The 18,929-nt window shown below is 47.6% G+C and overlaps 1 protein-coding gene across 3 annotated transcripts in view; it reads left to right on the top strand.

The window, feature by feature from the left end:
* EPHB1 (EPH receptor B1) overlaps positions 1-14,789 on the top strand; it is a 476,611-nt gene extending 461,822 nt beyond the window's left edge. For all 3 annotated transcript variants that reach the window (XM_053221422.1, XM_027061797.2, XM_027061798.2), the window contains exons 13-16: positions 591-740; positions 7,397-7,590; positions 9,460-9,615; positions 13,328-14,789. In XM_053221422.1, the coding sequence (XP_053077397.1) occupies positions 591-740; positions 7,397-7,590; positions 9,460-9,615; positions 13,328-13,436 (609 nt within the window). In that variant the 3' untranslated portion in view covers positions 13,437-14,789. The remainder of the gene's footprint in view (positions 1-590; positions 741-7,396; positions 7,591-9,459; positions 9,616-13,327) is intronic.
* Positions 14,790-18,929: the final 4,140 nt, after the last annotated feature.

The following is an 18,929-nucleotide window of genomic DNA, read 5'->3' as shown; positions in this document are numbered from 1 at the left end:
GTGCAGCCCCAGGGCTGTCTGCAAGCTGCAGGGTGAGGAAACTGTTCCCCCCACCCTCAACCCCCTGCAAGAGGTGAAACACAAGGAAAGTGATCTTGTAGTAGGAGGCCCCCACTTTTGTGTTTGTTTTGCTTCTGTTGACCCAATGTTATGAAGGCTACAAATGCTGTGGAACAAAGACAGCCGCACCTGACATCTCCTGTCTCCTTTAGCCAATCTCCTGTAGTAGGGAATTGGGTATTGGGGTGCATGTATAGCATTTACACCCCCTCTACCACCCACCTCCCAACAGTGACATTAAGATCAGTGTGCAGGGAGTTGGGGACTAACGAAGCTTCAGTACAGCCATGGCCTCACGGTGGTGTGTCCACTTATGGTGTGAGACCAGCACAGGTCACACAAATCCTCCTTGAGCCCCTGTCTGCAGGTGCGTAATGGAGGCTTGCCCATGGGGCTCGGGCTATCCTGGATGTCCTAACTCACCGGACATGAGGGCAGGAGAATGGAAAGCACGTGCATGCTGAGTTCATTTTCTCCTGCTTTCGACTAGAAACCTGACAGTTGGGCTGACTGGCTTCTCCTTCTTCCAGGGAGGGAAGATCCCCGTGAGATGGACAGCTCCAGAGGCCATTGCCTACCGCAAGTTCACTTCTGCCAGCGATGTCTGGAGCTACGGGATCGTCATGTGGGAAGTCATGTCATTTGGAGAGAGACCCTACTGGGATATGTCCAACCAAGATGTGAGTGTCAGCGGTACCCGGTCGCCACAAACCCCCATCGAAGGGTTCCCACAGCCAGTGGCATGCCAGCCCCTCCTCTCTGGTTTCAGCTCAGGGCCTCACAACCTGAACTTGAGATGTCCAGGCAGGAGATACAGGCACCCCCTTGGCACCAGTGTTTGAACTAATCAAAGAGTCCAGCGTGAAGATATGACAATCCCGATACCCCCAGAGCCTGTAAAGGTACCTGGGCCAACCCGGGAGCTCCAGGGCTGGTTCCTAATGGCTGTGGGCCATGAAACACAGCAGGCCCAAATGAAGTAGGAGATTCTGCCCTGCTTCAAAGCCTGCAGCCCCTGTGTTGTCCTTCCGACAGAGGCGGAGCAGAGCTAGTTTGTGGGCGGGGCCTCTGACAGATGTGCTTTGTTGAACCAGTGGCAGTTTCTTTTTTTTTTTTAATGTTTATTTATTTTTGAGACAGAGAGAGACAGAGCATGAACAGGGGAGGGTCAGAGAGAGGGAGACACAGAATCTGATACAGGCTCCAGGCTCTGAGCTGTCAGTACAGAGCCCGATGTGGGGCTTGAACCCACGAACTGCGAGATCGTGACCTGAGCTGAAGTCGGACACTTAGCTGACTGAGCCACCCAGGCGCCCCAAGTGGCAGTTTCTATGTAGCTCACACCTCTCAACTTTAAAGAGAGGAACTGGAAAGGGCCCTTCTTTCCTGAGAGTCTACTCTTCTGGGGGCCTGTCACCTGTCACTGAAGGGGGAGCTGAGCAAGCTTCCCAAAGTTGGTCAGATTCAGATGGCCAGCAGGAGTGGGACCCTGTCTCTGGGGAGATGATGAGCACCCCTCCAGGCTTTAAGCGTCTAAGATGCTTTAAGCAGAGGTGTTCCAGATGAGACCCTTTGCTTCATAACTATTAAGCGGTGAGGAAGCCTTTTGAGGATGATTTGCTTTGTTAAGGACCCAATCGAAAGTCCTATCTGAATTTCCACACTGCCTTTGATCCTGGGCTGTCCTCGCCAACCCCCCCCCCCCCCCCCCCCCGCCCATTCCGCTTTTGTATTTTCAATACATACCCTCCCCCTGGAGCTGAGAGGGTTGCAAAACCTGCATTCCTCTGTTCTTACTCTTCCCATCTCCCCAGGGGGCAGTTATTATCTTTCCCAACCTAGCAGCAGGATGAGGCAGGGCTCTCCCCAGTCCAGATCTGCTCCACTGGGCAATCAGCTGCACCATAAGCACCTCCATGCTTGGTGGCTCTGGGGCCCTGTTAACTGGAGAAATCTGGCCTCAGTGAGCCCTCTCTCCAGCCCGAGGTTTAGAGCCATGGCAGGTGCTCAGGCGACTGAGAAAGGTGGTGATCTGGGAGCTGGGTTCCTGCTGTGAATGTGCGCCCTGATCCCATGGGTGCAGTGGCATCAGCCCAGGGCAGGTGAAACAGCTGCATTGTTAACCAGGTCCCAGGGCCACGTGTGGCGTGTAGGCCCCCTCTCATCTATGATTATCCCTGCCTCGCCTCTGCCCCGTAGCATGTCAGAGCAGTAAGTGTCAGAATTGATGCCAAGGCTGCGCTCATGAAATCAGCCGCACCCGGCTGCATCCATACCGTCAGCTGGAGCAGTCATAAATGTGATCCAGGAAACAGGGAGGCCCTTTTCTGAGACTCTAATCCTATTAAGAACAATTCAGCACACATAGAATGGATTATGAAACTGACAGGCAAGATTTGACATTCAAGATCTTCTCAGCAAATGAATTCACCTCTGCTGAAAACAAATGGAATTTCTGATATTAGACTTCCAGAATTCCCAGATCATTCATTCAGCAAACACTCATTGCTGCTAAGCATTGTGCTTGCCGGTTCCGTTCTCGGCTGTTCCCAGTCCAGCGGCACCTACTACATGGGGCTGTGGGAACATTTAGGCGAGGCGGGGAGGTAAAAAAGCCTTCCCAGATATTTGATGCTTGAGCTGGGTCTCAAAGGGAAGAGGAACATCTGCAAATTAGCAGTTTATTCCAATTTTGTTGTATTTCTCCAACATGAGGCCCCTAAGCATTGTCCCAAGTGCATTTGTGCTCTGGGTGGAAAGCAGGGTGGGGGGTGCCTTTGGCCCACTCGGAACCAGCCCGGCCTGAGAGGGAGCCACGAGGGGCCGCAAGTGGCTGGGCTAGAGCCACACTCATCAGAAACCGCAGAGGTGGTGGCAGTAAAGGGTTCTACAGATGACAGTTGAAAGGCCTTAAGAAAGGGAATTGCAGAGGCAAGTCGGAGTGCTGGTAATTGGGCTTCCGGAGCCCAGGAAGGTCTTTGAACATGTACAGAGAGTTTGTCAGCCAGAGAGAGAACTTGGAAGTTCTGCTGCTTGGATCTGATTGACAGAGATAATGAGAGTGGCAGTGTCTGTGGAGAGGAGCTGTGGTTTTACTGAAACATCAGAGCTCAACTTAACCCCCTCTGCCCTGGTTCCTCCACTGCTCCGAGCTTCTCCACTTCACTCTCCCCTGCGGAAGGTGGAGCAGGTACCGCCCAGCTCACTAATAGGAAATGCGGTCTGAGCGAGGCGAGGGGCCCTCTCATCCCCCAGGAAGCTCTAGTCACTTCCCCGAGGCACATGAGTCAGAGCGCCTGCCCCGTCCCCACCCAACCCATCCAACCCCAGCCCCCAGCACGTGCCTTCTCCGGGTACAGGGGAAACAAAGGCAGCCCCTCTCCCCTCCCTGCCCCGGCTCTTGAGGGCCCAGAGCATCGGCTTACGCTGGCCCTCAGAGGCCCGAAGAGTTGCTGCAGACCACTCCAAGTGAGGTGGCAGCCTGCTCTGCTTGGGTGACAGTGGCCTCTCTCGGGCTGGTTCTCTTCACCACCACACCCTCACTCTTGCTTCTCTCTGGAAATGCCATCTGATCTCATTCTAATCGCCAGTGTTTTCAACATCCGTTTATCTCATCCTGTTACAGACCAAGGAAGGGGGCCCAGGTCTGACCCCAGTTTTCAAGTCTGCTCAGAAGAATACCTTACACCCCCCACCTTGGGCCAAATCTTTCCACACAATTCAAACGTGGTCACTGGTGTTTACAGCCATCAGGTGGTCGGATGGAAGGGGCTTCTCCATGTCTCCTTCCAGTTTCCCACACCTGCTAGCAAGGCAGGTGTGACAGAGAATGATCCCAAAACCCCATTAGAGGACCACAGTTATTTTTTTTGAAATAATGATGTTTTAATTTGATTACAAGTTCTGTACTCAGGAAATTTGGAAAACACCCAGATTCTTAAAGAGAGTAAACCCCTCCAAAGGCATAGCACTTCAACGAAAGGCTTGGGTAGATAGATGCTACCCACACATCAATTAATGACTTAGGTAATTTTTTCTTTGGGGTGGAAGGTAAAGGTTTTTTTTTCTCCCCCAATGTGCAAGAGGCATCAATGCTCCCAGAATATCAGCTTGAGTAATGACAACAAAATTATGTAGAAGAGATAGCAAATGGCACGAAGTCCCATTTTGTAAACATGAGCATGGCTATCCTATATCCTGAAAGGTGAGAAATAGGAATCTGGCCATTAATCAACCCCCCACTATGTGCTTCGTGCTTCTCAAAACACTGTGGCCCTAGATCTGCACTGACCAGCAGCAGAACAGTAACCTCCTTTGCAGGGACAAGTACCGTAGTAGATGTGGCAGGAATGACAGCCTCCATCTGACGAAGATATTCCCTCTACCATTCCTTCATGTGTATGGTGCTCAACATCACCTCACTGTGCCGTGTAATCTTTTTAATAACCCTATCTGTGCAACTTCCAGAAGTTAAGTGACTCTCCCAAGGTTCTGGAGCTAATAAGTGAAACTAGGATTTGAACCCAGGCCTCCAGTGTCTTCGCCCCTAGCTACAATGCCACACCATCACCAGCACCATGTGGGGGTCTGCACTCCTGGCCGACCCACAGGGAGGAGGGATCAGTGGTTCTGATATCCTCTTAAAAAGAAACCGTACCAGACAGGCACAGGAAATACAAAACAAATGGCAGGATAGTCTTCAAAATTTCCAGTGAGGTGGCATGCGGAGGAGACAGGGGAAGCGTAGCTAAGTTGCATTTAGCCCCGACCTCACAGACGGAAGACTCAGTCCATGTATGGGCCCCCCAGTCTCTTGGTGCTCTGCCAGGAGTGGTTGGGCCAGCTGGTCACACCATGGAGATGTGCCCCCTGACTCCAGTACTCCTTCCTGTTACAGGAAGACGAGAGGAAAACTTGTCAGTGGGAAGAATTAACTACTTGGGGCTCTGGTACCACATAATTTGAGCAGAGATGCCAACAGTTTAGGGCAACATGAGCTGCCCTGCACTGGAAGACTTTGGGGTCCCCGATCCCCATGAGAAGTTGAATATGGACACTAGCCCTTCCTGCTGGCCCTGCCTAGCTTGTCCTTAAGGAACCCAAAATGAGCTCGGGGGCCATTCAGTGGATAATCCCACTTATCTCCACAGTGAGTGGGGGCTCTGTGACAGGGCCCCCAGGTCTGGCTGCCTAGAAGGAGCTGGAAAGGGTGCCAGTTTATGAGCCAGGCTGATGCGAATGATGCCTGGCCACTCCTCCTCGTGGATTACTTGGTTTAGCTCCATACCCCTGTTTCCTGCCATGAAGACATCAAACAGCTCCCAGGACTACTCTTCAGGTCAAGATTACGATGGCAGCCCCACAGAGGCCTCGGGAAAGTGGGCTTCAAGGTGTTCTAAACTTAAAAATCAGACACCTCTATGATTTATTCTCAGTCCTGCCATTTCCTAGCTGTGGGTCCTCAGGCAAGTTACTCCACTGTGTGTGCCTCTATTTCCTCATGGGGAAAATGGACTGTAATGCCCTCCTTAGAGGAAAGCAGGTAATTTGATTGACAGGAGTTTGGCGGGGGTAAAAATTTATCGGTGAAGCAACATACTATTCACAAGTGCACGTTCCCAGTCACCAGTTTGTGTATAGAACTGATACCAGTGTGGTTTGTATCCTTGTTTGTTTTTCCACCACCTAGAATAGAAGGAATAATACACCTTGATTATCTCTAATGACTTCAGGTCATATCTCATGCCCCACTCCATGTCCTATATCCTGGGCATAGAATTTGTAAAAATACAAACTGATTGAAAATACTTTCTGACCGATCTACAAAGTTTAAAAAAAAAAAAAAAAGAAGAAGAAGAATCCGTTGAAATGAATCTGACATTTTTTTAAGTAGAGGTAAAAACACCTGAAAATCTCTGAACTCCAAATTATTTCCTTTGTTGTTGAAGGTGCTTGAACTGTTTATTTTAATATAAAATCAATGTATAATTATTATAGAAAGTAAGAACACAAACGAGCATGAAAAGCACTCATGTGTCTACCTGCCCAGAGGCAACCGCCATTTAATGCCATGCCATCTATTTTTCCGAGGTCTTTTTTATGCATGTGTATAATTACTGTTTTTTGTTTTGTTTTGATTTTTGTTTTTACAAAAGCAAGATTATACTATACCTGCAGTTATGCAGTCTGCTCTTTTCCCTAAGATTACAGTGTGAGTATATTTCCATTTCAACAGATACATTTTTACATCACTTAAAGGTGCTCATTGTACACCAGGCCTTCCATCACGGTAGGAGGGCACCGTAATAAATTCCCATGTTTAGCACTGGGTCATTGACAGTTATTTTTGCTATTACAGAAAGCACAGAGCGGTCATAATCTATTTAAATGAATTGGAAATTAAGATATAAAGTGTGAAATAAGCTCTTGCAACCATATGAAAAGCAGACCAAACTATGTAAAGATTCTAAGATCTTGACAAAATTATCCCCTGGAGCCTGCAAAAATTACCAAAACCTCATTGGCTATATTCACTTTAGTTCACCTTGTTATTTTGACCGTTGTCATTGCACTTAACTGATTTGTGTAGTCAAATTCTCTTCAAGCCAGTTCATGTTGCTGCATCATGAAGGTCAAGGCAAACAATGCACAGGAAGCATCGAGAGTGGCCCTAGCATGGAGTAGGCTCTCTGTTAAAGGCTGATTCCTTCCCTCCTTTCTCTTCTCTTAGCAGTGTAAGGATGAGGCCACCACAGGCTTTGGTGGGGGTCCTTTATTTTTTTTAATTTTTTTTAACGTTTATTTATTTTTGAGGGACCGAGCACGAGCGGGGGAGGGGCAGAGAGAAAGGGAGACACAGAATCCCTAGCAGGCTCCAGGCTCCCAGCCATCAGCACAGAGCCCGACAGGGGCTTGAACTCACAAACTGCGAGATCATGACCTGAGCTGAAGTCGGAATCTCAACCAGCTGAGCCACCCAGGCTTCCTGATGGGGGTCCTTTTTAAAGAACAAATGTCCACTAGGTTTCCTGTGTGCCATCTCATCATCACTGCCAGCTGCAAAATTGGGCCTGATGTCCTCTTAAAGAGAGGAGAAGCTCAAGCTATTCACCAGCTCATTCTTTAGTAAGCATTTACAGAGATCTAGTGTGTGCCAGGCCTCACTGCAGGTACTAGGGACAGTCTAGGGGGGAAAGCCAAGTACACATCAAATCCATTATGGAGAGAGGTATATGAGCACAGAATGAGGGAGGCTCCATCCTTGGGAGCTACTTTGTGAATGACTGGCGGGTGTCTCATCACCCAATCATACCCGTTCCCATGTGTGTCACTACAGGTCATCAATGCCATTGAGCAGGACTACCGGCTGCCCCCACCCATGGACTGTCCAGCTGCTCTACACCAGCTCATGCTGGACTGTTGGCAGAAGGACCGTAACAGCCGGCCCCGCTTTGCGGAGATTGTCAACACCCTGGACAAGATGATCCGGAACCCGGCAAGTCTCAAGACTGTGGCAACCATCACCGCCGTGTGAGTCTCGTGGAATAGGGTGGTTCGTAGGTGTGGGTGGTCTCATAACTAGGGGCAGGCCCAATAGCAAGGCTGCTAGCCTTTTGATCTATTGAGAGCAAGGGTGAGGTGGCTAACCTTATCCACTAATGGAAGAGATTCCAAGACTTCCTGTTTCCTTTTTCCTTTCCATCTTTCTAAAATATTCCCTGCCTACAGCATGGGCTATAGACAGATATCAAGATACCTGTCTGGGTCTCCACTGTCTGCTGGCTTCAGATGGGCTGGGCACTGGGCTCTGTAATAATTGAATGTGTCTGATAGGAGTGGTATGAGGCCCCACTTCTGGGAGATCCTGTTTCCAGAAGGCACACTTTTTGTTAACCACACAAGGTAGAACTGCAGACTTGGAACCTTGGCCAACCTATTAGCCGCTAAGGGCCCTGATTGCTATGGGACACAGAAATAAAAAGCCATCGGATTTGTTATGAGCAAATGCACAGAACAATTTTCATCTCCTGTCAATAGCTGTCAGCTGTATATTATTCCTCTACATTGCAGTGTTAACTGATTTATTAATATTTCAACCAAAGTTTATTGGGCATGTATGTGCTAAGCACTGTGCCCCTTGCAGTATAGAATGAATAAGATAGACATGATTCGTGTCCTCATGGAACTTTGAATCATTTAGGAGGGGCAAGACCAGATGATCACCCAAAGAAATGCAAAATTGAGACCTTGATAGCCACTGTGGCAGGGAGGTGCGTGGTGTTGGAGAGGTAAATGGATACATGCGATACCTGTGTGTCAGGGAGGCATCTCTGATAAGTGTTATTCCAGTTGAGCACTGAAGGGAGGAAATGCATGAATTGAATGAAAGGAAGATGGGAATCAAGGGACAAGTGTTCCAGACCAAGGAACAGCATGAACAGAGGCTCGAGGGTAGGAAGGACAGGGCCAGTGTGTTCTGAGTCCAGTCTGTGAGGGGACTGGGTCAGGGCTGAGGCTGGCAAGGTGAGTGAGGGCCAGACGCTCAGAACATGTGGGCCCTGCTAAGAATTCTGGGCTTGATTTTCAGAGTAGCGAGCACCCATTGAAGGATTTGACACAAATCAGGGTCAGGGTGAAGGTTATGGACATGATCGCACCTGCAGTTTTCAAAGAGCACCAGGCCACAGTGTGGACCTTATGTTGAGGGGAAGGAACATGCATGAAGACCGACAGGAGAATATTGCAGGAATAATGGCAGAGAAGATAGGGTCTTCAGTCAGGGTAATGATGCAGAAAGAGGTGGATGAGTATGAGATATTTTGGAGGTCAAATCTTTAATTCTTGGTGAAGGACTGGGCATGGGTGTTGGGCGTTGAGGGATATATTAAGGTGGCACCCTGCTTTGTGGATTGGATAGTGAAGTGTCTGCTTTGAGAATGTCCCAGAGAAGATCAGCGGAGAGCTGCTCTGTTCCAATTAGCTGAGGATAGAACCAGGAAAAAAAAAATGGTACCAATAGATTTGGGAAGGTTGTAGTGAACTTTATATATTTTTAATGGTGAAACTTTGGATGGTAAAGCTCCTAGGTTCCAGTTTACAAAGGAGTTATGGGCCTTCTCTTCCCTCCAGACTTCATGCTGTGTCAGTCTAGCTGTCTGAGCTGACTGATGCGAGACAGGGCCCGTAGGCAGGGGTACCAGCCATCTCGCCTCCAGAAGTTATGCCCACTCAGGATTCTGTAAGGCAAGAAGGGTCAGCACAGGGCTCCCCTGTAATCTTCATCCTGTCAGGAAAGAATTCGCATCCTACATGAAGTCTGCTGTCTGCCCAGAGTGTGGCTCTATCCATGCACCTTTGCAGCTGTGGGGTTACCTGCTTCTCTCTCTCTCTTTCTCTCAGGCCTTCCCAGCCCCTGCTAGACCGTTCCATTCCAGACTTCACGGCCTTTACCACCGTGGATGACTGGCTCAGTGCCATCAAAATGGTCCAGTACAGGGACAGCTTCCTCACCGCCGGCTTCACCTCCCTCCAGCTGGTCACCCAGATGACATCAGAGTAAGTGATAAGAATCTCCTCTCTGTACCCCGTGGGTGGGGATCAAGGCTCCTTCCCTGCTATTGCTCATGGTACAAGTCTTGATTTCTGCCTCACCCCCAGAGCTCCACTTCTGTATAGAATCAGATCTGGTGGCGAAGCGCCCTGGAAAGATGGAGGGGTGGTGTGGGGAGGCTGAGGTCCAGTCTGGCCCCAAATGAGAGTTCTTCAAAGTCATAGCCATATGTCATTTGCCTAATCATCAAGACTGTCTCCTCCGTTTGTTTTCAAACTTAACCCATCAAAAAGAGCATCCAGATGGAAAGAACACAGCCAGCCAGCACTTTCAACAACATAGCAGGAAGAGGCACTACACTGATTCAGCAACAATCTCAGACGTGTGGGGAGCTCATATTCGTATTTAGATAGCGCGTGTGAATAAGCATACATTTCCATCTCCCACAAATTATTTACCAGTCTGCAATTCCCACAGGAGTATGGAGGAATGCAAAAACTAAAATTATTCAAATAAGATGAGAGCCAGAAAGGGTCTTAAAGATCCATTAGTCCGTCATTTCCCCAAGAATGTTCTGAGCAGCACCAGTTCTGGGAAATGTTAATAGGTTCTCCTTGGAAAAAAGGTCCCATGGTCAAATAAATTTGGGATATACTGCGTACTTTATCACCCTTTTGGAGATTCACTACACATATTAGCATTCTAAAGGCCATGAGAAATCCTGAAATAAAGAAACCCATTTAAAATTATTAAATACTGTGGAACCATATTTTTGAGGGGCAGGGTTTCGTGGAACTGTAGTTTGGGAGATACTCATCTACTTGTACTCATTCCATTCAGCAGATTCAGAAAGTAGGTGAATTAGTGCCTGAACACTCAGTGCTCACGAGTGGCAAAGCAGGGCCTGAGGGCTGCTTTCCTGATGGCTAATTCCGTCTCCTTCTACCAGTCCACCCCAGGGATACAGCGATGCCCATACATGGTGGCACACTGGACTCACCTGGGAATCTTTAAAAAAATATTGTTGCCTGGGGCACCTGGGTGGCTCAGTCAGTTAAGTGTCCAACTTTGGCTGCGGTCATGATCCCACAGTTTGTGGGTTTGAGCCCCGCATCAGGCTCTGTGCTGACAGCTGGGAGCCTGGAACCTGCTTCAGATTCTGTGTGTGTCTCTCTCTCAAAAATAAACATTAAAAATTTTTTTCTTAAACATATTGATGGCTGATTTCCATGCCTAGATCTTCTGGTTTGAGTGGTATGAACTGAGATCTGGGCATCAGGGTGTTTAAAACTCCCCAGATGATTCTAACATGCAGCCAAGGCTGGGAACAAGTTGGCAAGGGTCAAATTTTGAATAGACACATCCCCACAGAGGAGACTTCACCAGCTGCCTGGGCCACAACGTTTATAGACAACATGGGGGTTGGTGGCTTGTGATACACATTTCCCACGGTAGAGGACTGGTCGGTCCTCCAGACAATTGACAAACACTTACTGATCGCCTGATACATGTCAGGCACAGTGCTAGGTGCCAGGATTCCCTCTCGAGGTGGGCCAGTTGCTGAGTCCCAAGGGAGAGGCAGGGTCCCATCCAGCCCCAGCAGTTGAACCTCAGAGGAACAGCTTCTGTCCCAGACTCCTGCTTTGCAGTCTTCCTGGAGTCCCACTCTACCTCTTTTTTTTTTTTTTAATGTATTTATTTTGAGAGAGAGTACACAAATGAGCTGGGGAGGGGCAGAGAGAGAGGGAGAATCCCAAGCAGGCTCCGTGCTGTCAGTGCAGAGCCTGACACAGGCTCAAACTCATGAAAACCGTGAGATCATGACCTGAGCTGAAACCAAGAGTGGACGCTCAACTGCTCAACCAAGCCACCTAGGCACCCCCACTCTACCTCTTTGAGGTTGATTCTTGCCAGAAATGATGGAAGCTCCGCTTTTCCTAGGGAGATGGCTTGAATGTGCATCTAGCCTAGCATCCACTAAACAACAGAATTCATTTTTTAAATGTGAGTTCATTTTCCGTTGATGCCATATAAAGGCAGTCCCTGCCACTATGAATTATTGTCAGGCACCACCATCACCAACAAAAGCAGCACTTACCAGTGGAAAAGCAGCTTCCCCATCTTGCAGAGCTGGCATGGATGCCCTAGATGACCAGAGAGCCCGGGTTCAGGGGCGGCAATGGGTGCTCATGCTGGTGGGGCTGCACCTGCTTCCTCACTGTGATATGGCTGAGTATGGAGCCATCACCCCCTAACCCCCCACAACTGGAGGAATCCAATGAAGCAATTTCCTCAGTCTGGAAAAGGAAAAATTAAGGGATTTAGTTCAAAGTAAAAAATGCCCACACGCTATTGGAGCAATTTAGTTTGTTTCTTGAGAGATAAAAGATGGAAAAAGAACATGAGCTACTAAATAAAATAGATTGCAGGACAATTTGTGAATTTAGAATTCAAGCGTGCCTCTCAGAAGTGTTTGCTGAAAAGACATGGACAATTTGACAATCTGAGCCAGCTGCAGCTCTGAGGGGGTTGACCGCCAGCTGTAAGGGGGTGTTGAGAGCACAGGAGCCTGGTGCAACCTTGTGGCTCTGGTGCACAAAGTGATCTGCTATGCCAGGGGCAGGGGCCTTTGGGGGAATATAGTCAGGACCTTAGAACAGTTCTGAGAGCAGCCCTACAGGGTGGCTGAAAACCAAGTAGTCTTGAATTTGAACCCCAGTTGCACCACCAGTTAGTTACCTGCTGTGTGATCTTGAGCATGTTACTTAACTTCTCTGAGCCCTACTTGTCTTGTTCATAAATGAGCAAAAAATAAGAGTACCCATCTCATTGGTTTGTGGTGAAAAGTTAATGGAATAATGTATACAAAACACTTGGCCTATTGCCTGCCTACAGAATGCACACAAGAAACAATTGCTTTTAAATTATTATTACTGACCTTGAGTGGTTTGTCAATTTTCATGAACTGCTTCCTTAGCTATACAGGAGATAGTATATGGCACATGAGAAATACTTGAGCAATGCTATAACATTATTATTATTATTAACTAGGGAAAGATGCATGGGTCTCCCCAAAATTAAGACTCACAGCTTAAAGATGAGTACAATCCAAACCCCTATCCTAAACATATTACTTAGATTCCTGGTTGGGCAGATATTTGAAAGTTATTTTGAGATCACCCTTCTTAAAAATTCATGACATTAAAATTCAAACGGAGGCAGAAAATGGAAACTCAGGGGAAAAACATCAGAAAACTAAGCAAACCCCACATCTTTTCAATCTCAGTGGGTGATCACTAATTTAGGCAGAAAGCTCCGCAGCATAACAGAAGCCCCATATCGTGTGTGCGTGGAGTGTTAAAACACACACACACACGCGCGCGCGAAAGTTCCAGTCTGCCTAGGGTCATGGAAACAATGAAGGGGCTGCTCCAGCCAACACCCATACGTGAGGAACAGGGCACGACACTTCCAGGATTGTCTAAGTTGGGAGGGGGCCATTGGAGACGAGGACCACTGCATGAAGCAAATGAGATTGAGCAAGAAAATACCTATGTAGGCATTTGCCAAAAACTTGGGTAATCTGAGTGTTGGATTTTAAACACTTTTATTTGCCTACCCACCTAATTCAAGAGCTTGCCTTCTGTGATGAGTTATGATCCTTGAAAAGCTGCCGTAACACTAACGTGCCCTTTTTTGTGACTTTTTCCCTCCTAGAGACCTCCTGAGAATAGGGGTCACCTTGGCAGGTCATCAGAAGAAGATCCTGAACAGCATTCATTCTATGAGGGTCCAGATGAGTCAGTCACCAACGGCAATGGCATGAGAACTCTCATTTTCTGGGGGGAGGAGAGGAAGGAAAAGGACCATGCTCAAGAGGGAACCAGAGGTTGACCACTGTGGAATGTTCTGGAAAGAGTGGCTTCTCAGCTAAGAAATGCATTACATCAGTGAAGAAGAGACTGGACCTGTTCTTAATAGGCAATCTTCATTTCTTAGTGACAGAAGCATGTATAAGATGCCGTGGGAAACCAAAACATAATAATAAAAATATGAAAGGGTGATGTTCGACAGAAGTGAACACAAAACAGTATGCATCGGGGCAACCAAGAGTAAACTCCGCTCCCACTCGGGGCTGGAGTCACCGATCCACAGGAAGAAAGGGAAGGAGGTAGAGGGAAGAAACAGAGGCAGTTTTCCATTTTCTTCCTCACCAATGACATTCTTTTCTTTTCTCCTTTTGTACTCCTCCCCACGAGCCCTCTCCCTTCTCCCACATCCATTTCCCTTTGCTCATGACTCGTGTAGGGAAGTTTCTTCAAACAAACCCCAGCTCCTGAGTCTCCAGATGTCGTTCTGTCAGTTGCCAAAGGACTTTGCTGACCACTGCATGGGGGATCCAACCAATTCAATTAATGTCTTCATATTGAAGAAGAGATGTACCTTCAATTGAAAACCTTGTTTTTCTTTTGTTTGCATTTTCTGCAAAAAGGAAAAAGAAACCACAAATTGGAAAAAAAAAAAAAAAAAGAAAAACCTGTTTCCGTGTGCAGGAGCACACATATGTATGTCTGTGTTATAAAAATGACTGTGCTTGTTCGTAACAGATGCAAACAAGAAAGAAGAACCGGGAGATCTTTGCCCCTGGAAAATCCAAAGGGGCTGGAGCGTGTTGTTGGTTTGGTGTTCTGGTTGGCCCAGTTGGCCTATTGGCCCAATGGGGAGAGAGAGCAGGGAGAAAAATAAAATTAAAGGGGAAAAAACTCTCAGGAGCTTGCAAATTCAGACAGGAAACAGGTGAGTGGTTTGAATTGGATGCAGTGTGGGCCATTCTAGAATGATACTGACTGATTATTCTTGGTAACATCTGAAGAGAAGGAGAAGGAAAGTGTTTCTGGAGAATGTTCTTCCACATCCCTAGAATCTGTAATTCAAGAGATGGCAAGGGAGAATTCTTCTTACCTTATTTGTGGACTGGCTTAAGCCGTGTGGCATCCGAGGAATGTTTCAAATGTGTCTGTGTTTCTCCGCATTCCTTCTTGTACCTCATTGTTCAATTCACTTTTGTAAATTCCACCTAACATTTAAATATTTTTAATTTCTCCTTTTATCTTAATCTCCTTGCTAATTTTATCTGTCTAATTAAAATGAGCAGAAGCATGTCTGGGTTTACATAGAATGGTGTCAGCGTGTGTGTTCTCAGACCCCAGTGGGTCTGTCCCCAAGTTACAGGAAAATCCTTAATGACTGTCCTTCTTCCACCTCATATGAGAGGGAAGGAATACATCCCGGATCCTGTGCCTCCCAAGAAGCACTATATATAAGAATCATTCTCACTGATGTGACCCAAAGGAAGAACTGAATGAATAAATATGAGGCTCTGAGGAAGTCACTGGCAGATAAATATAAACAATCACCGATAATACACCATCAGCCCTGATTTCAGTTTGCACATTGCATTTGTGATGTTCATATCCAGGCCAGTTTTGTAAAAGGCGCTAAAGACTATTTTAGACTGCTTGCTTGTGGTGTGTCTGTGAACAAGCAGTTGGAGGGGAGGGTGTGAGCCAGTAAAGGAGCCATAGTTCCCATGTGGCTTATTTAATGTAAATTGAAAGTGAGATGAGCCTTTTCCCCCTAGTCCTCGGTAACTTTGTACTTGGGGAGGTCTTACCTTCTGAAGCTCCTTCAAAGAGGCTCATGGGCCTACGGGTACAGCTCTGATGCAGGGGAGCCCGATCTGAAAGCATCACCCTTGTGTGTAACCCCTGGGGGACAAAGGGAGATGGACAGAAGTATCTCAGAAGATTTGCATATGGTTACAAAGAGCCCCAACCCAGCATGTAGCGGGTAGAAGAGAAAACTTCCCCTTATTAATAGCGTAGCAATCCCATGCACAATTTGCTAATTACCCCAAAGACCTGAATCCATGAAGTGTCTTACAAGCCTAGGCAATTTGACTAATCTACTCTCAATTTTCCATAGGAATGAATTTTAATTTGTCACCAAATTTCTCAGGCAGCATCCTTAACCTGAAGTCTTCACTGTGCTTCCACCAGTGCCAGCCCACCTTCTGGCTATCCACAAAGCAAGGTCAAGGTGAAAGTCGGGTCACACCCTTTGGTTTGGTTTCACCGTAAGATCCCACAAAGGAGACAGAGAGTGTGTGTGAGAGAGAACCCAAGGGCACATGGGAAAGCACGAGGGGTCAGCAGAGCCAAGGCCAGGGCACCTGGAGGCATAGTTATCAGTAGGAGGGGCATGGCCAAGCTCTGGACATGCTCCCCCGCCCCTGCAGATGCTCAGCACAGTTCAGCATGCCAGGCTTCCCCGCCCCACACCCTGAAATGCGGTATATCTCTAGTGATTGAGACATCAGGCCTTCCCTCTGTAGCACGGGGCCAGTCACCGACCTCTCTGAGCCTCTTATGTAGAGTCAGATAGTCGTAACCACCTTTGATGAGGCCTAACGCTCCTGAGCAGGTTCTCTATGCCAAGCACAGTCTAAGTACTTTGCATCTATTAACTCTCTTCTTCACGAGCATCTTATAAAGCAGTAGCAGATACTTCATCACCCCCAGTTTTCAGATGAAGAAACAGAGACAAGACCTTCCCTACATCACACAGTGGTGGAGTCAGGATTTTGCCTCAGCAACCTGATTCCATGCTCCTACCACTTTCCCAGGGGGTCTCACACTTGAGCATGCATTAGTATCATCACCTGGAGGGTATGTTGAAACACAGATCACTGGACCCGACCAACAAGTTTGCTGACTCAGTAGATCTGGGGTGGAGTCCAAGAAGTGGCCGTGTGGTGCTGATGCTGCTGGTCCAGGGACCACACTTTGGGAGCACTGCGCTACAGTAACCTGCCTTCCTGGAGTTAGTAACAGATGTAAAGTTCTTGACTCCAGGAGTGATAGTTATTAAAGTTCTTCTGCCACCGGCAAAGAGACAATGAACCCTCACCCTCTTGGGCAGGAAGCGATGGGAGAGGCTGGTCTCTTGCACAGGGGTATCTGTGCCCATTGACAGTTTGGTGCCAAGACACTTTACTCACACCCTCAAAAGAGAGCTCCCTGGGGAGAATGCTCACTGGATCAAGACCCCAGGCCTCTGAATTTCAGTTAGACAAGTTACTCTATCACCTGGCAGAGGATAAATTCCAATTCAGCTTTCTTTTTTTACATTTTTTTTTTGAGTGAGAGCAAAAGAGGGCATGTGAATGAGTGGGGTAGGGGATGTGCAGAGAGAGAGGGAGAGAGAGAATCCCAAGCAGGCTCCACACCCAGTGGTGAGCCCAACGTGGGGCTCAATCCCATAACCACGAGATTATGGCCTGAGCCAAAATCAAGAGTCAAATGCTCAACCAACTGCGCCACCTGGGAGCCCCCAGATTCTTTCTTAAAAACACGTTTTGCACAGTGGACAGAAGTCTGTGGCCTTCTAAGTCAGCCTAAAGACATGGAACCTACAGCCATGCTATGCAGCCCAAGATATGACTTACAGATGGGCATTCTCTGCCAGGCACACCTGCAGCCACCAAGGCTCATGTGTGTGAGGACTTCACAGGGGACAAGTAGGCAATGTTTAATTAGGACCCCTGGCTCAGGGGTTATGGGAATGGAAGTGATTTGTAGAAAAGCCTTAAAGACTATGACCCACCTCTCTGTACTTTCTCCCTGCCCCCACCCCCCCAATAAAGGAAGATGGTAATGAAGGATACCAAGTAGATACATCTACAGAGCAGGTGTTTACTGTATCATCTGAAGATCACTGGAGCTCATAGATGTCAAACAGGTATCTATACTACTAAAATCACACACCTGCTCCTACCCACCACCTCCCTCTTATGCCCCTGACCCTTGCAAAGTTATGTGTAGAGCTGGATCAGTGGAGTCCCCTAGGAAAATCGAAACCAAGTAAGGACAGAAGTTACTCTTCGCATGCATTTGTGAAAAGAACAGAAACCAGTGAGGATTGAGGAATAGAACTCCAGGAATATGGTGGACAGGAGGAGTGAGACATCCAGCAGAAGGGTGAGAATCTACAATGTGTCAGTTAAAAGTACAAGATTCTAGTACAGGTTTTGTTCTAAGGAGGCCGTGGTGAGCTAGCCTGGGAACCTCATTACCATTTCAGAAATAATAATGGCTCTGACCCCCACTGAGTAAGGCAAGTGATGCAAGGGAGAAGCACAGCCATGATGGAGTAGTAGCAGCAAACAGGTATCATCCAGGATTCTCTGCCACCAAGAAGGCTCAAAGGACACTTAAGATCCATGTCAGAGTGAGCTTTGCTTTCACAGAGATGCCTTGCAGTTCCTATAGAAGTTACAGGGTCATTTTCAAACATAGCCAGAGGTCTTGCATCATCTAAGATATCAGTGGGGCTAGTGGTTGGTGGTGGTAGAGGGGAATCACTGAAACTACAGAAAGGTTGTCAAAAGGGGGAGGGCATGGCTGGATCACACTGAAAGCTCATTCAAGTTGATTGAAGTCAAATGGTGACTATGTTCACCACCAGGGAGTCTCTTGAGACCAGCAATTTCCAAAGAACAGGTCCACAGGGGCCTGAGAACAAACTCTTGGTCCCTCTCAGAGTGCCAGCCCTGGTGGTGGGCAGGTGGGGTTTAAGTGTTCTGCACATCCCATTTAAGGGTAGGTGGGATGGACAGCCTTGGGCAGTGGTGGATGGACCTCCATTGCACACCTGGCAGGAAAGGAGAGCCCCCTGCTCTTTTAGCCCCACCCCTGCATCCCTCCTGAGCTGACCCTGTTTTTTAAGGCCCTTGATGGGTTCCTTTGTTGCTGGGAGTCATGACTTGGCACACAGTGTTTGTTCTCAACCAGAAACTTCTGGTGATCCCCAGAGTGAGAGTAGACGCAGGTCATGTCTTAGTCACCTTCATACCTAGCACCCAACACACAGCCTAACACATGGAAGATGCTCAATACATATTTGGTGATTTAAATAAATCTGAGTTGAGAAAGTCTTACATACCATTCTTTTACCTACAGAAGTCCATGACCTTAAACAGCATGCTTTTAAAGAAACTAATCCCTAGGTATTTAGTTGGAATCTTTTCTCACTTACTCTTAACTGCTATCAACTGTAAGCTATTCTAATTTTAGTTTTGTGAAGTTTAACACACTCCTTTTCAACCCTGTCTGCATCTTTCACACGATGTCACAATCTTCCCCAGAGGACCAGCCGGGGAAGGCAGCATGCCACCGAGTGTCAGTCACTGTGCAAAGTCCCCACCTGAGACATAGCAATGAACACGGCACCATCTTTGGTATGATGGAGGCAAATAAGA

This window comes from Acinonyx jubatus, chromosome C2, assembly GCF_027475565.1.
Source record: "Acinonyx jubatus isolate Ajub_Pintada_27869175 chromosome C2, VMU_Ajub_asm_v1.0, whole genome shotgun sequence".
NCBI lineage: Eukaryota > Metazoa > Chordata > Mammalia > Carnivora > Felidae > Acinonyx > Acinonyx jubatus.
The sequence above is the reverse complement of the archived record's forward strand: the minus strand, read 5'-3'. Positions and strand labels throughout refer to the sequence as shown.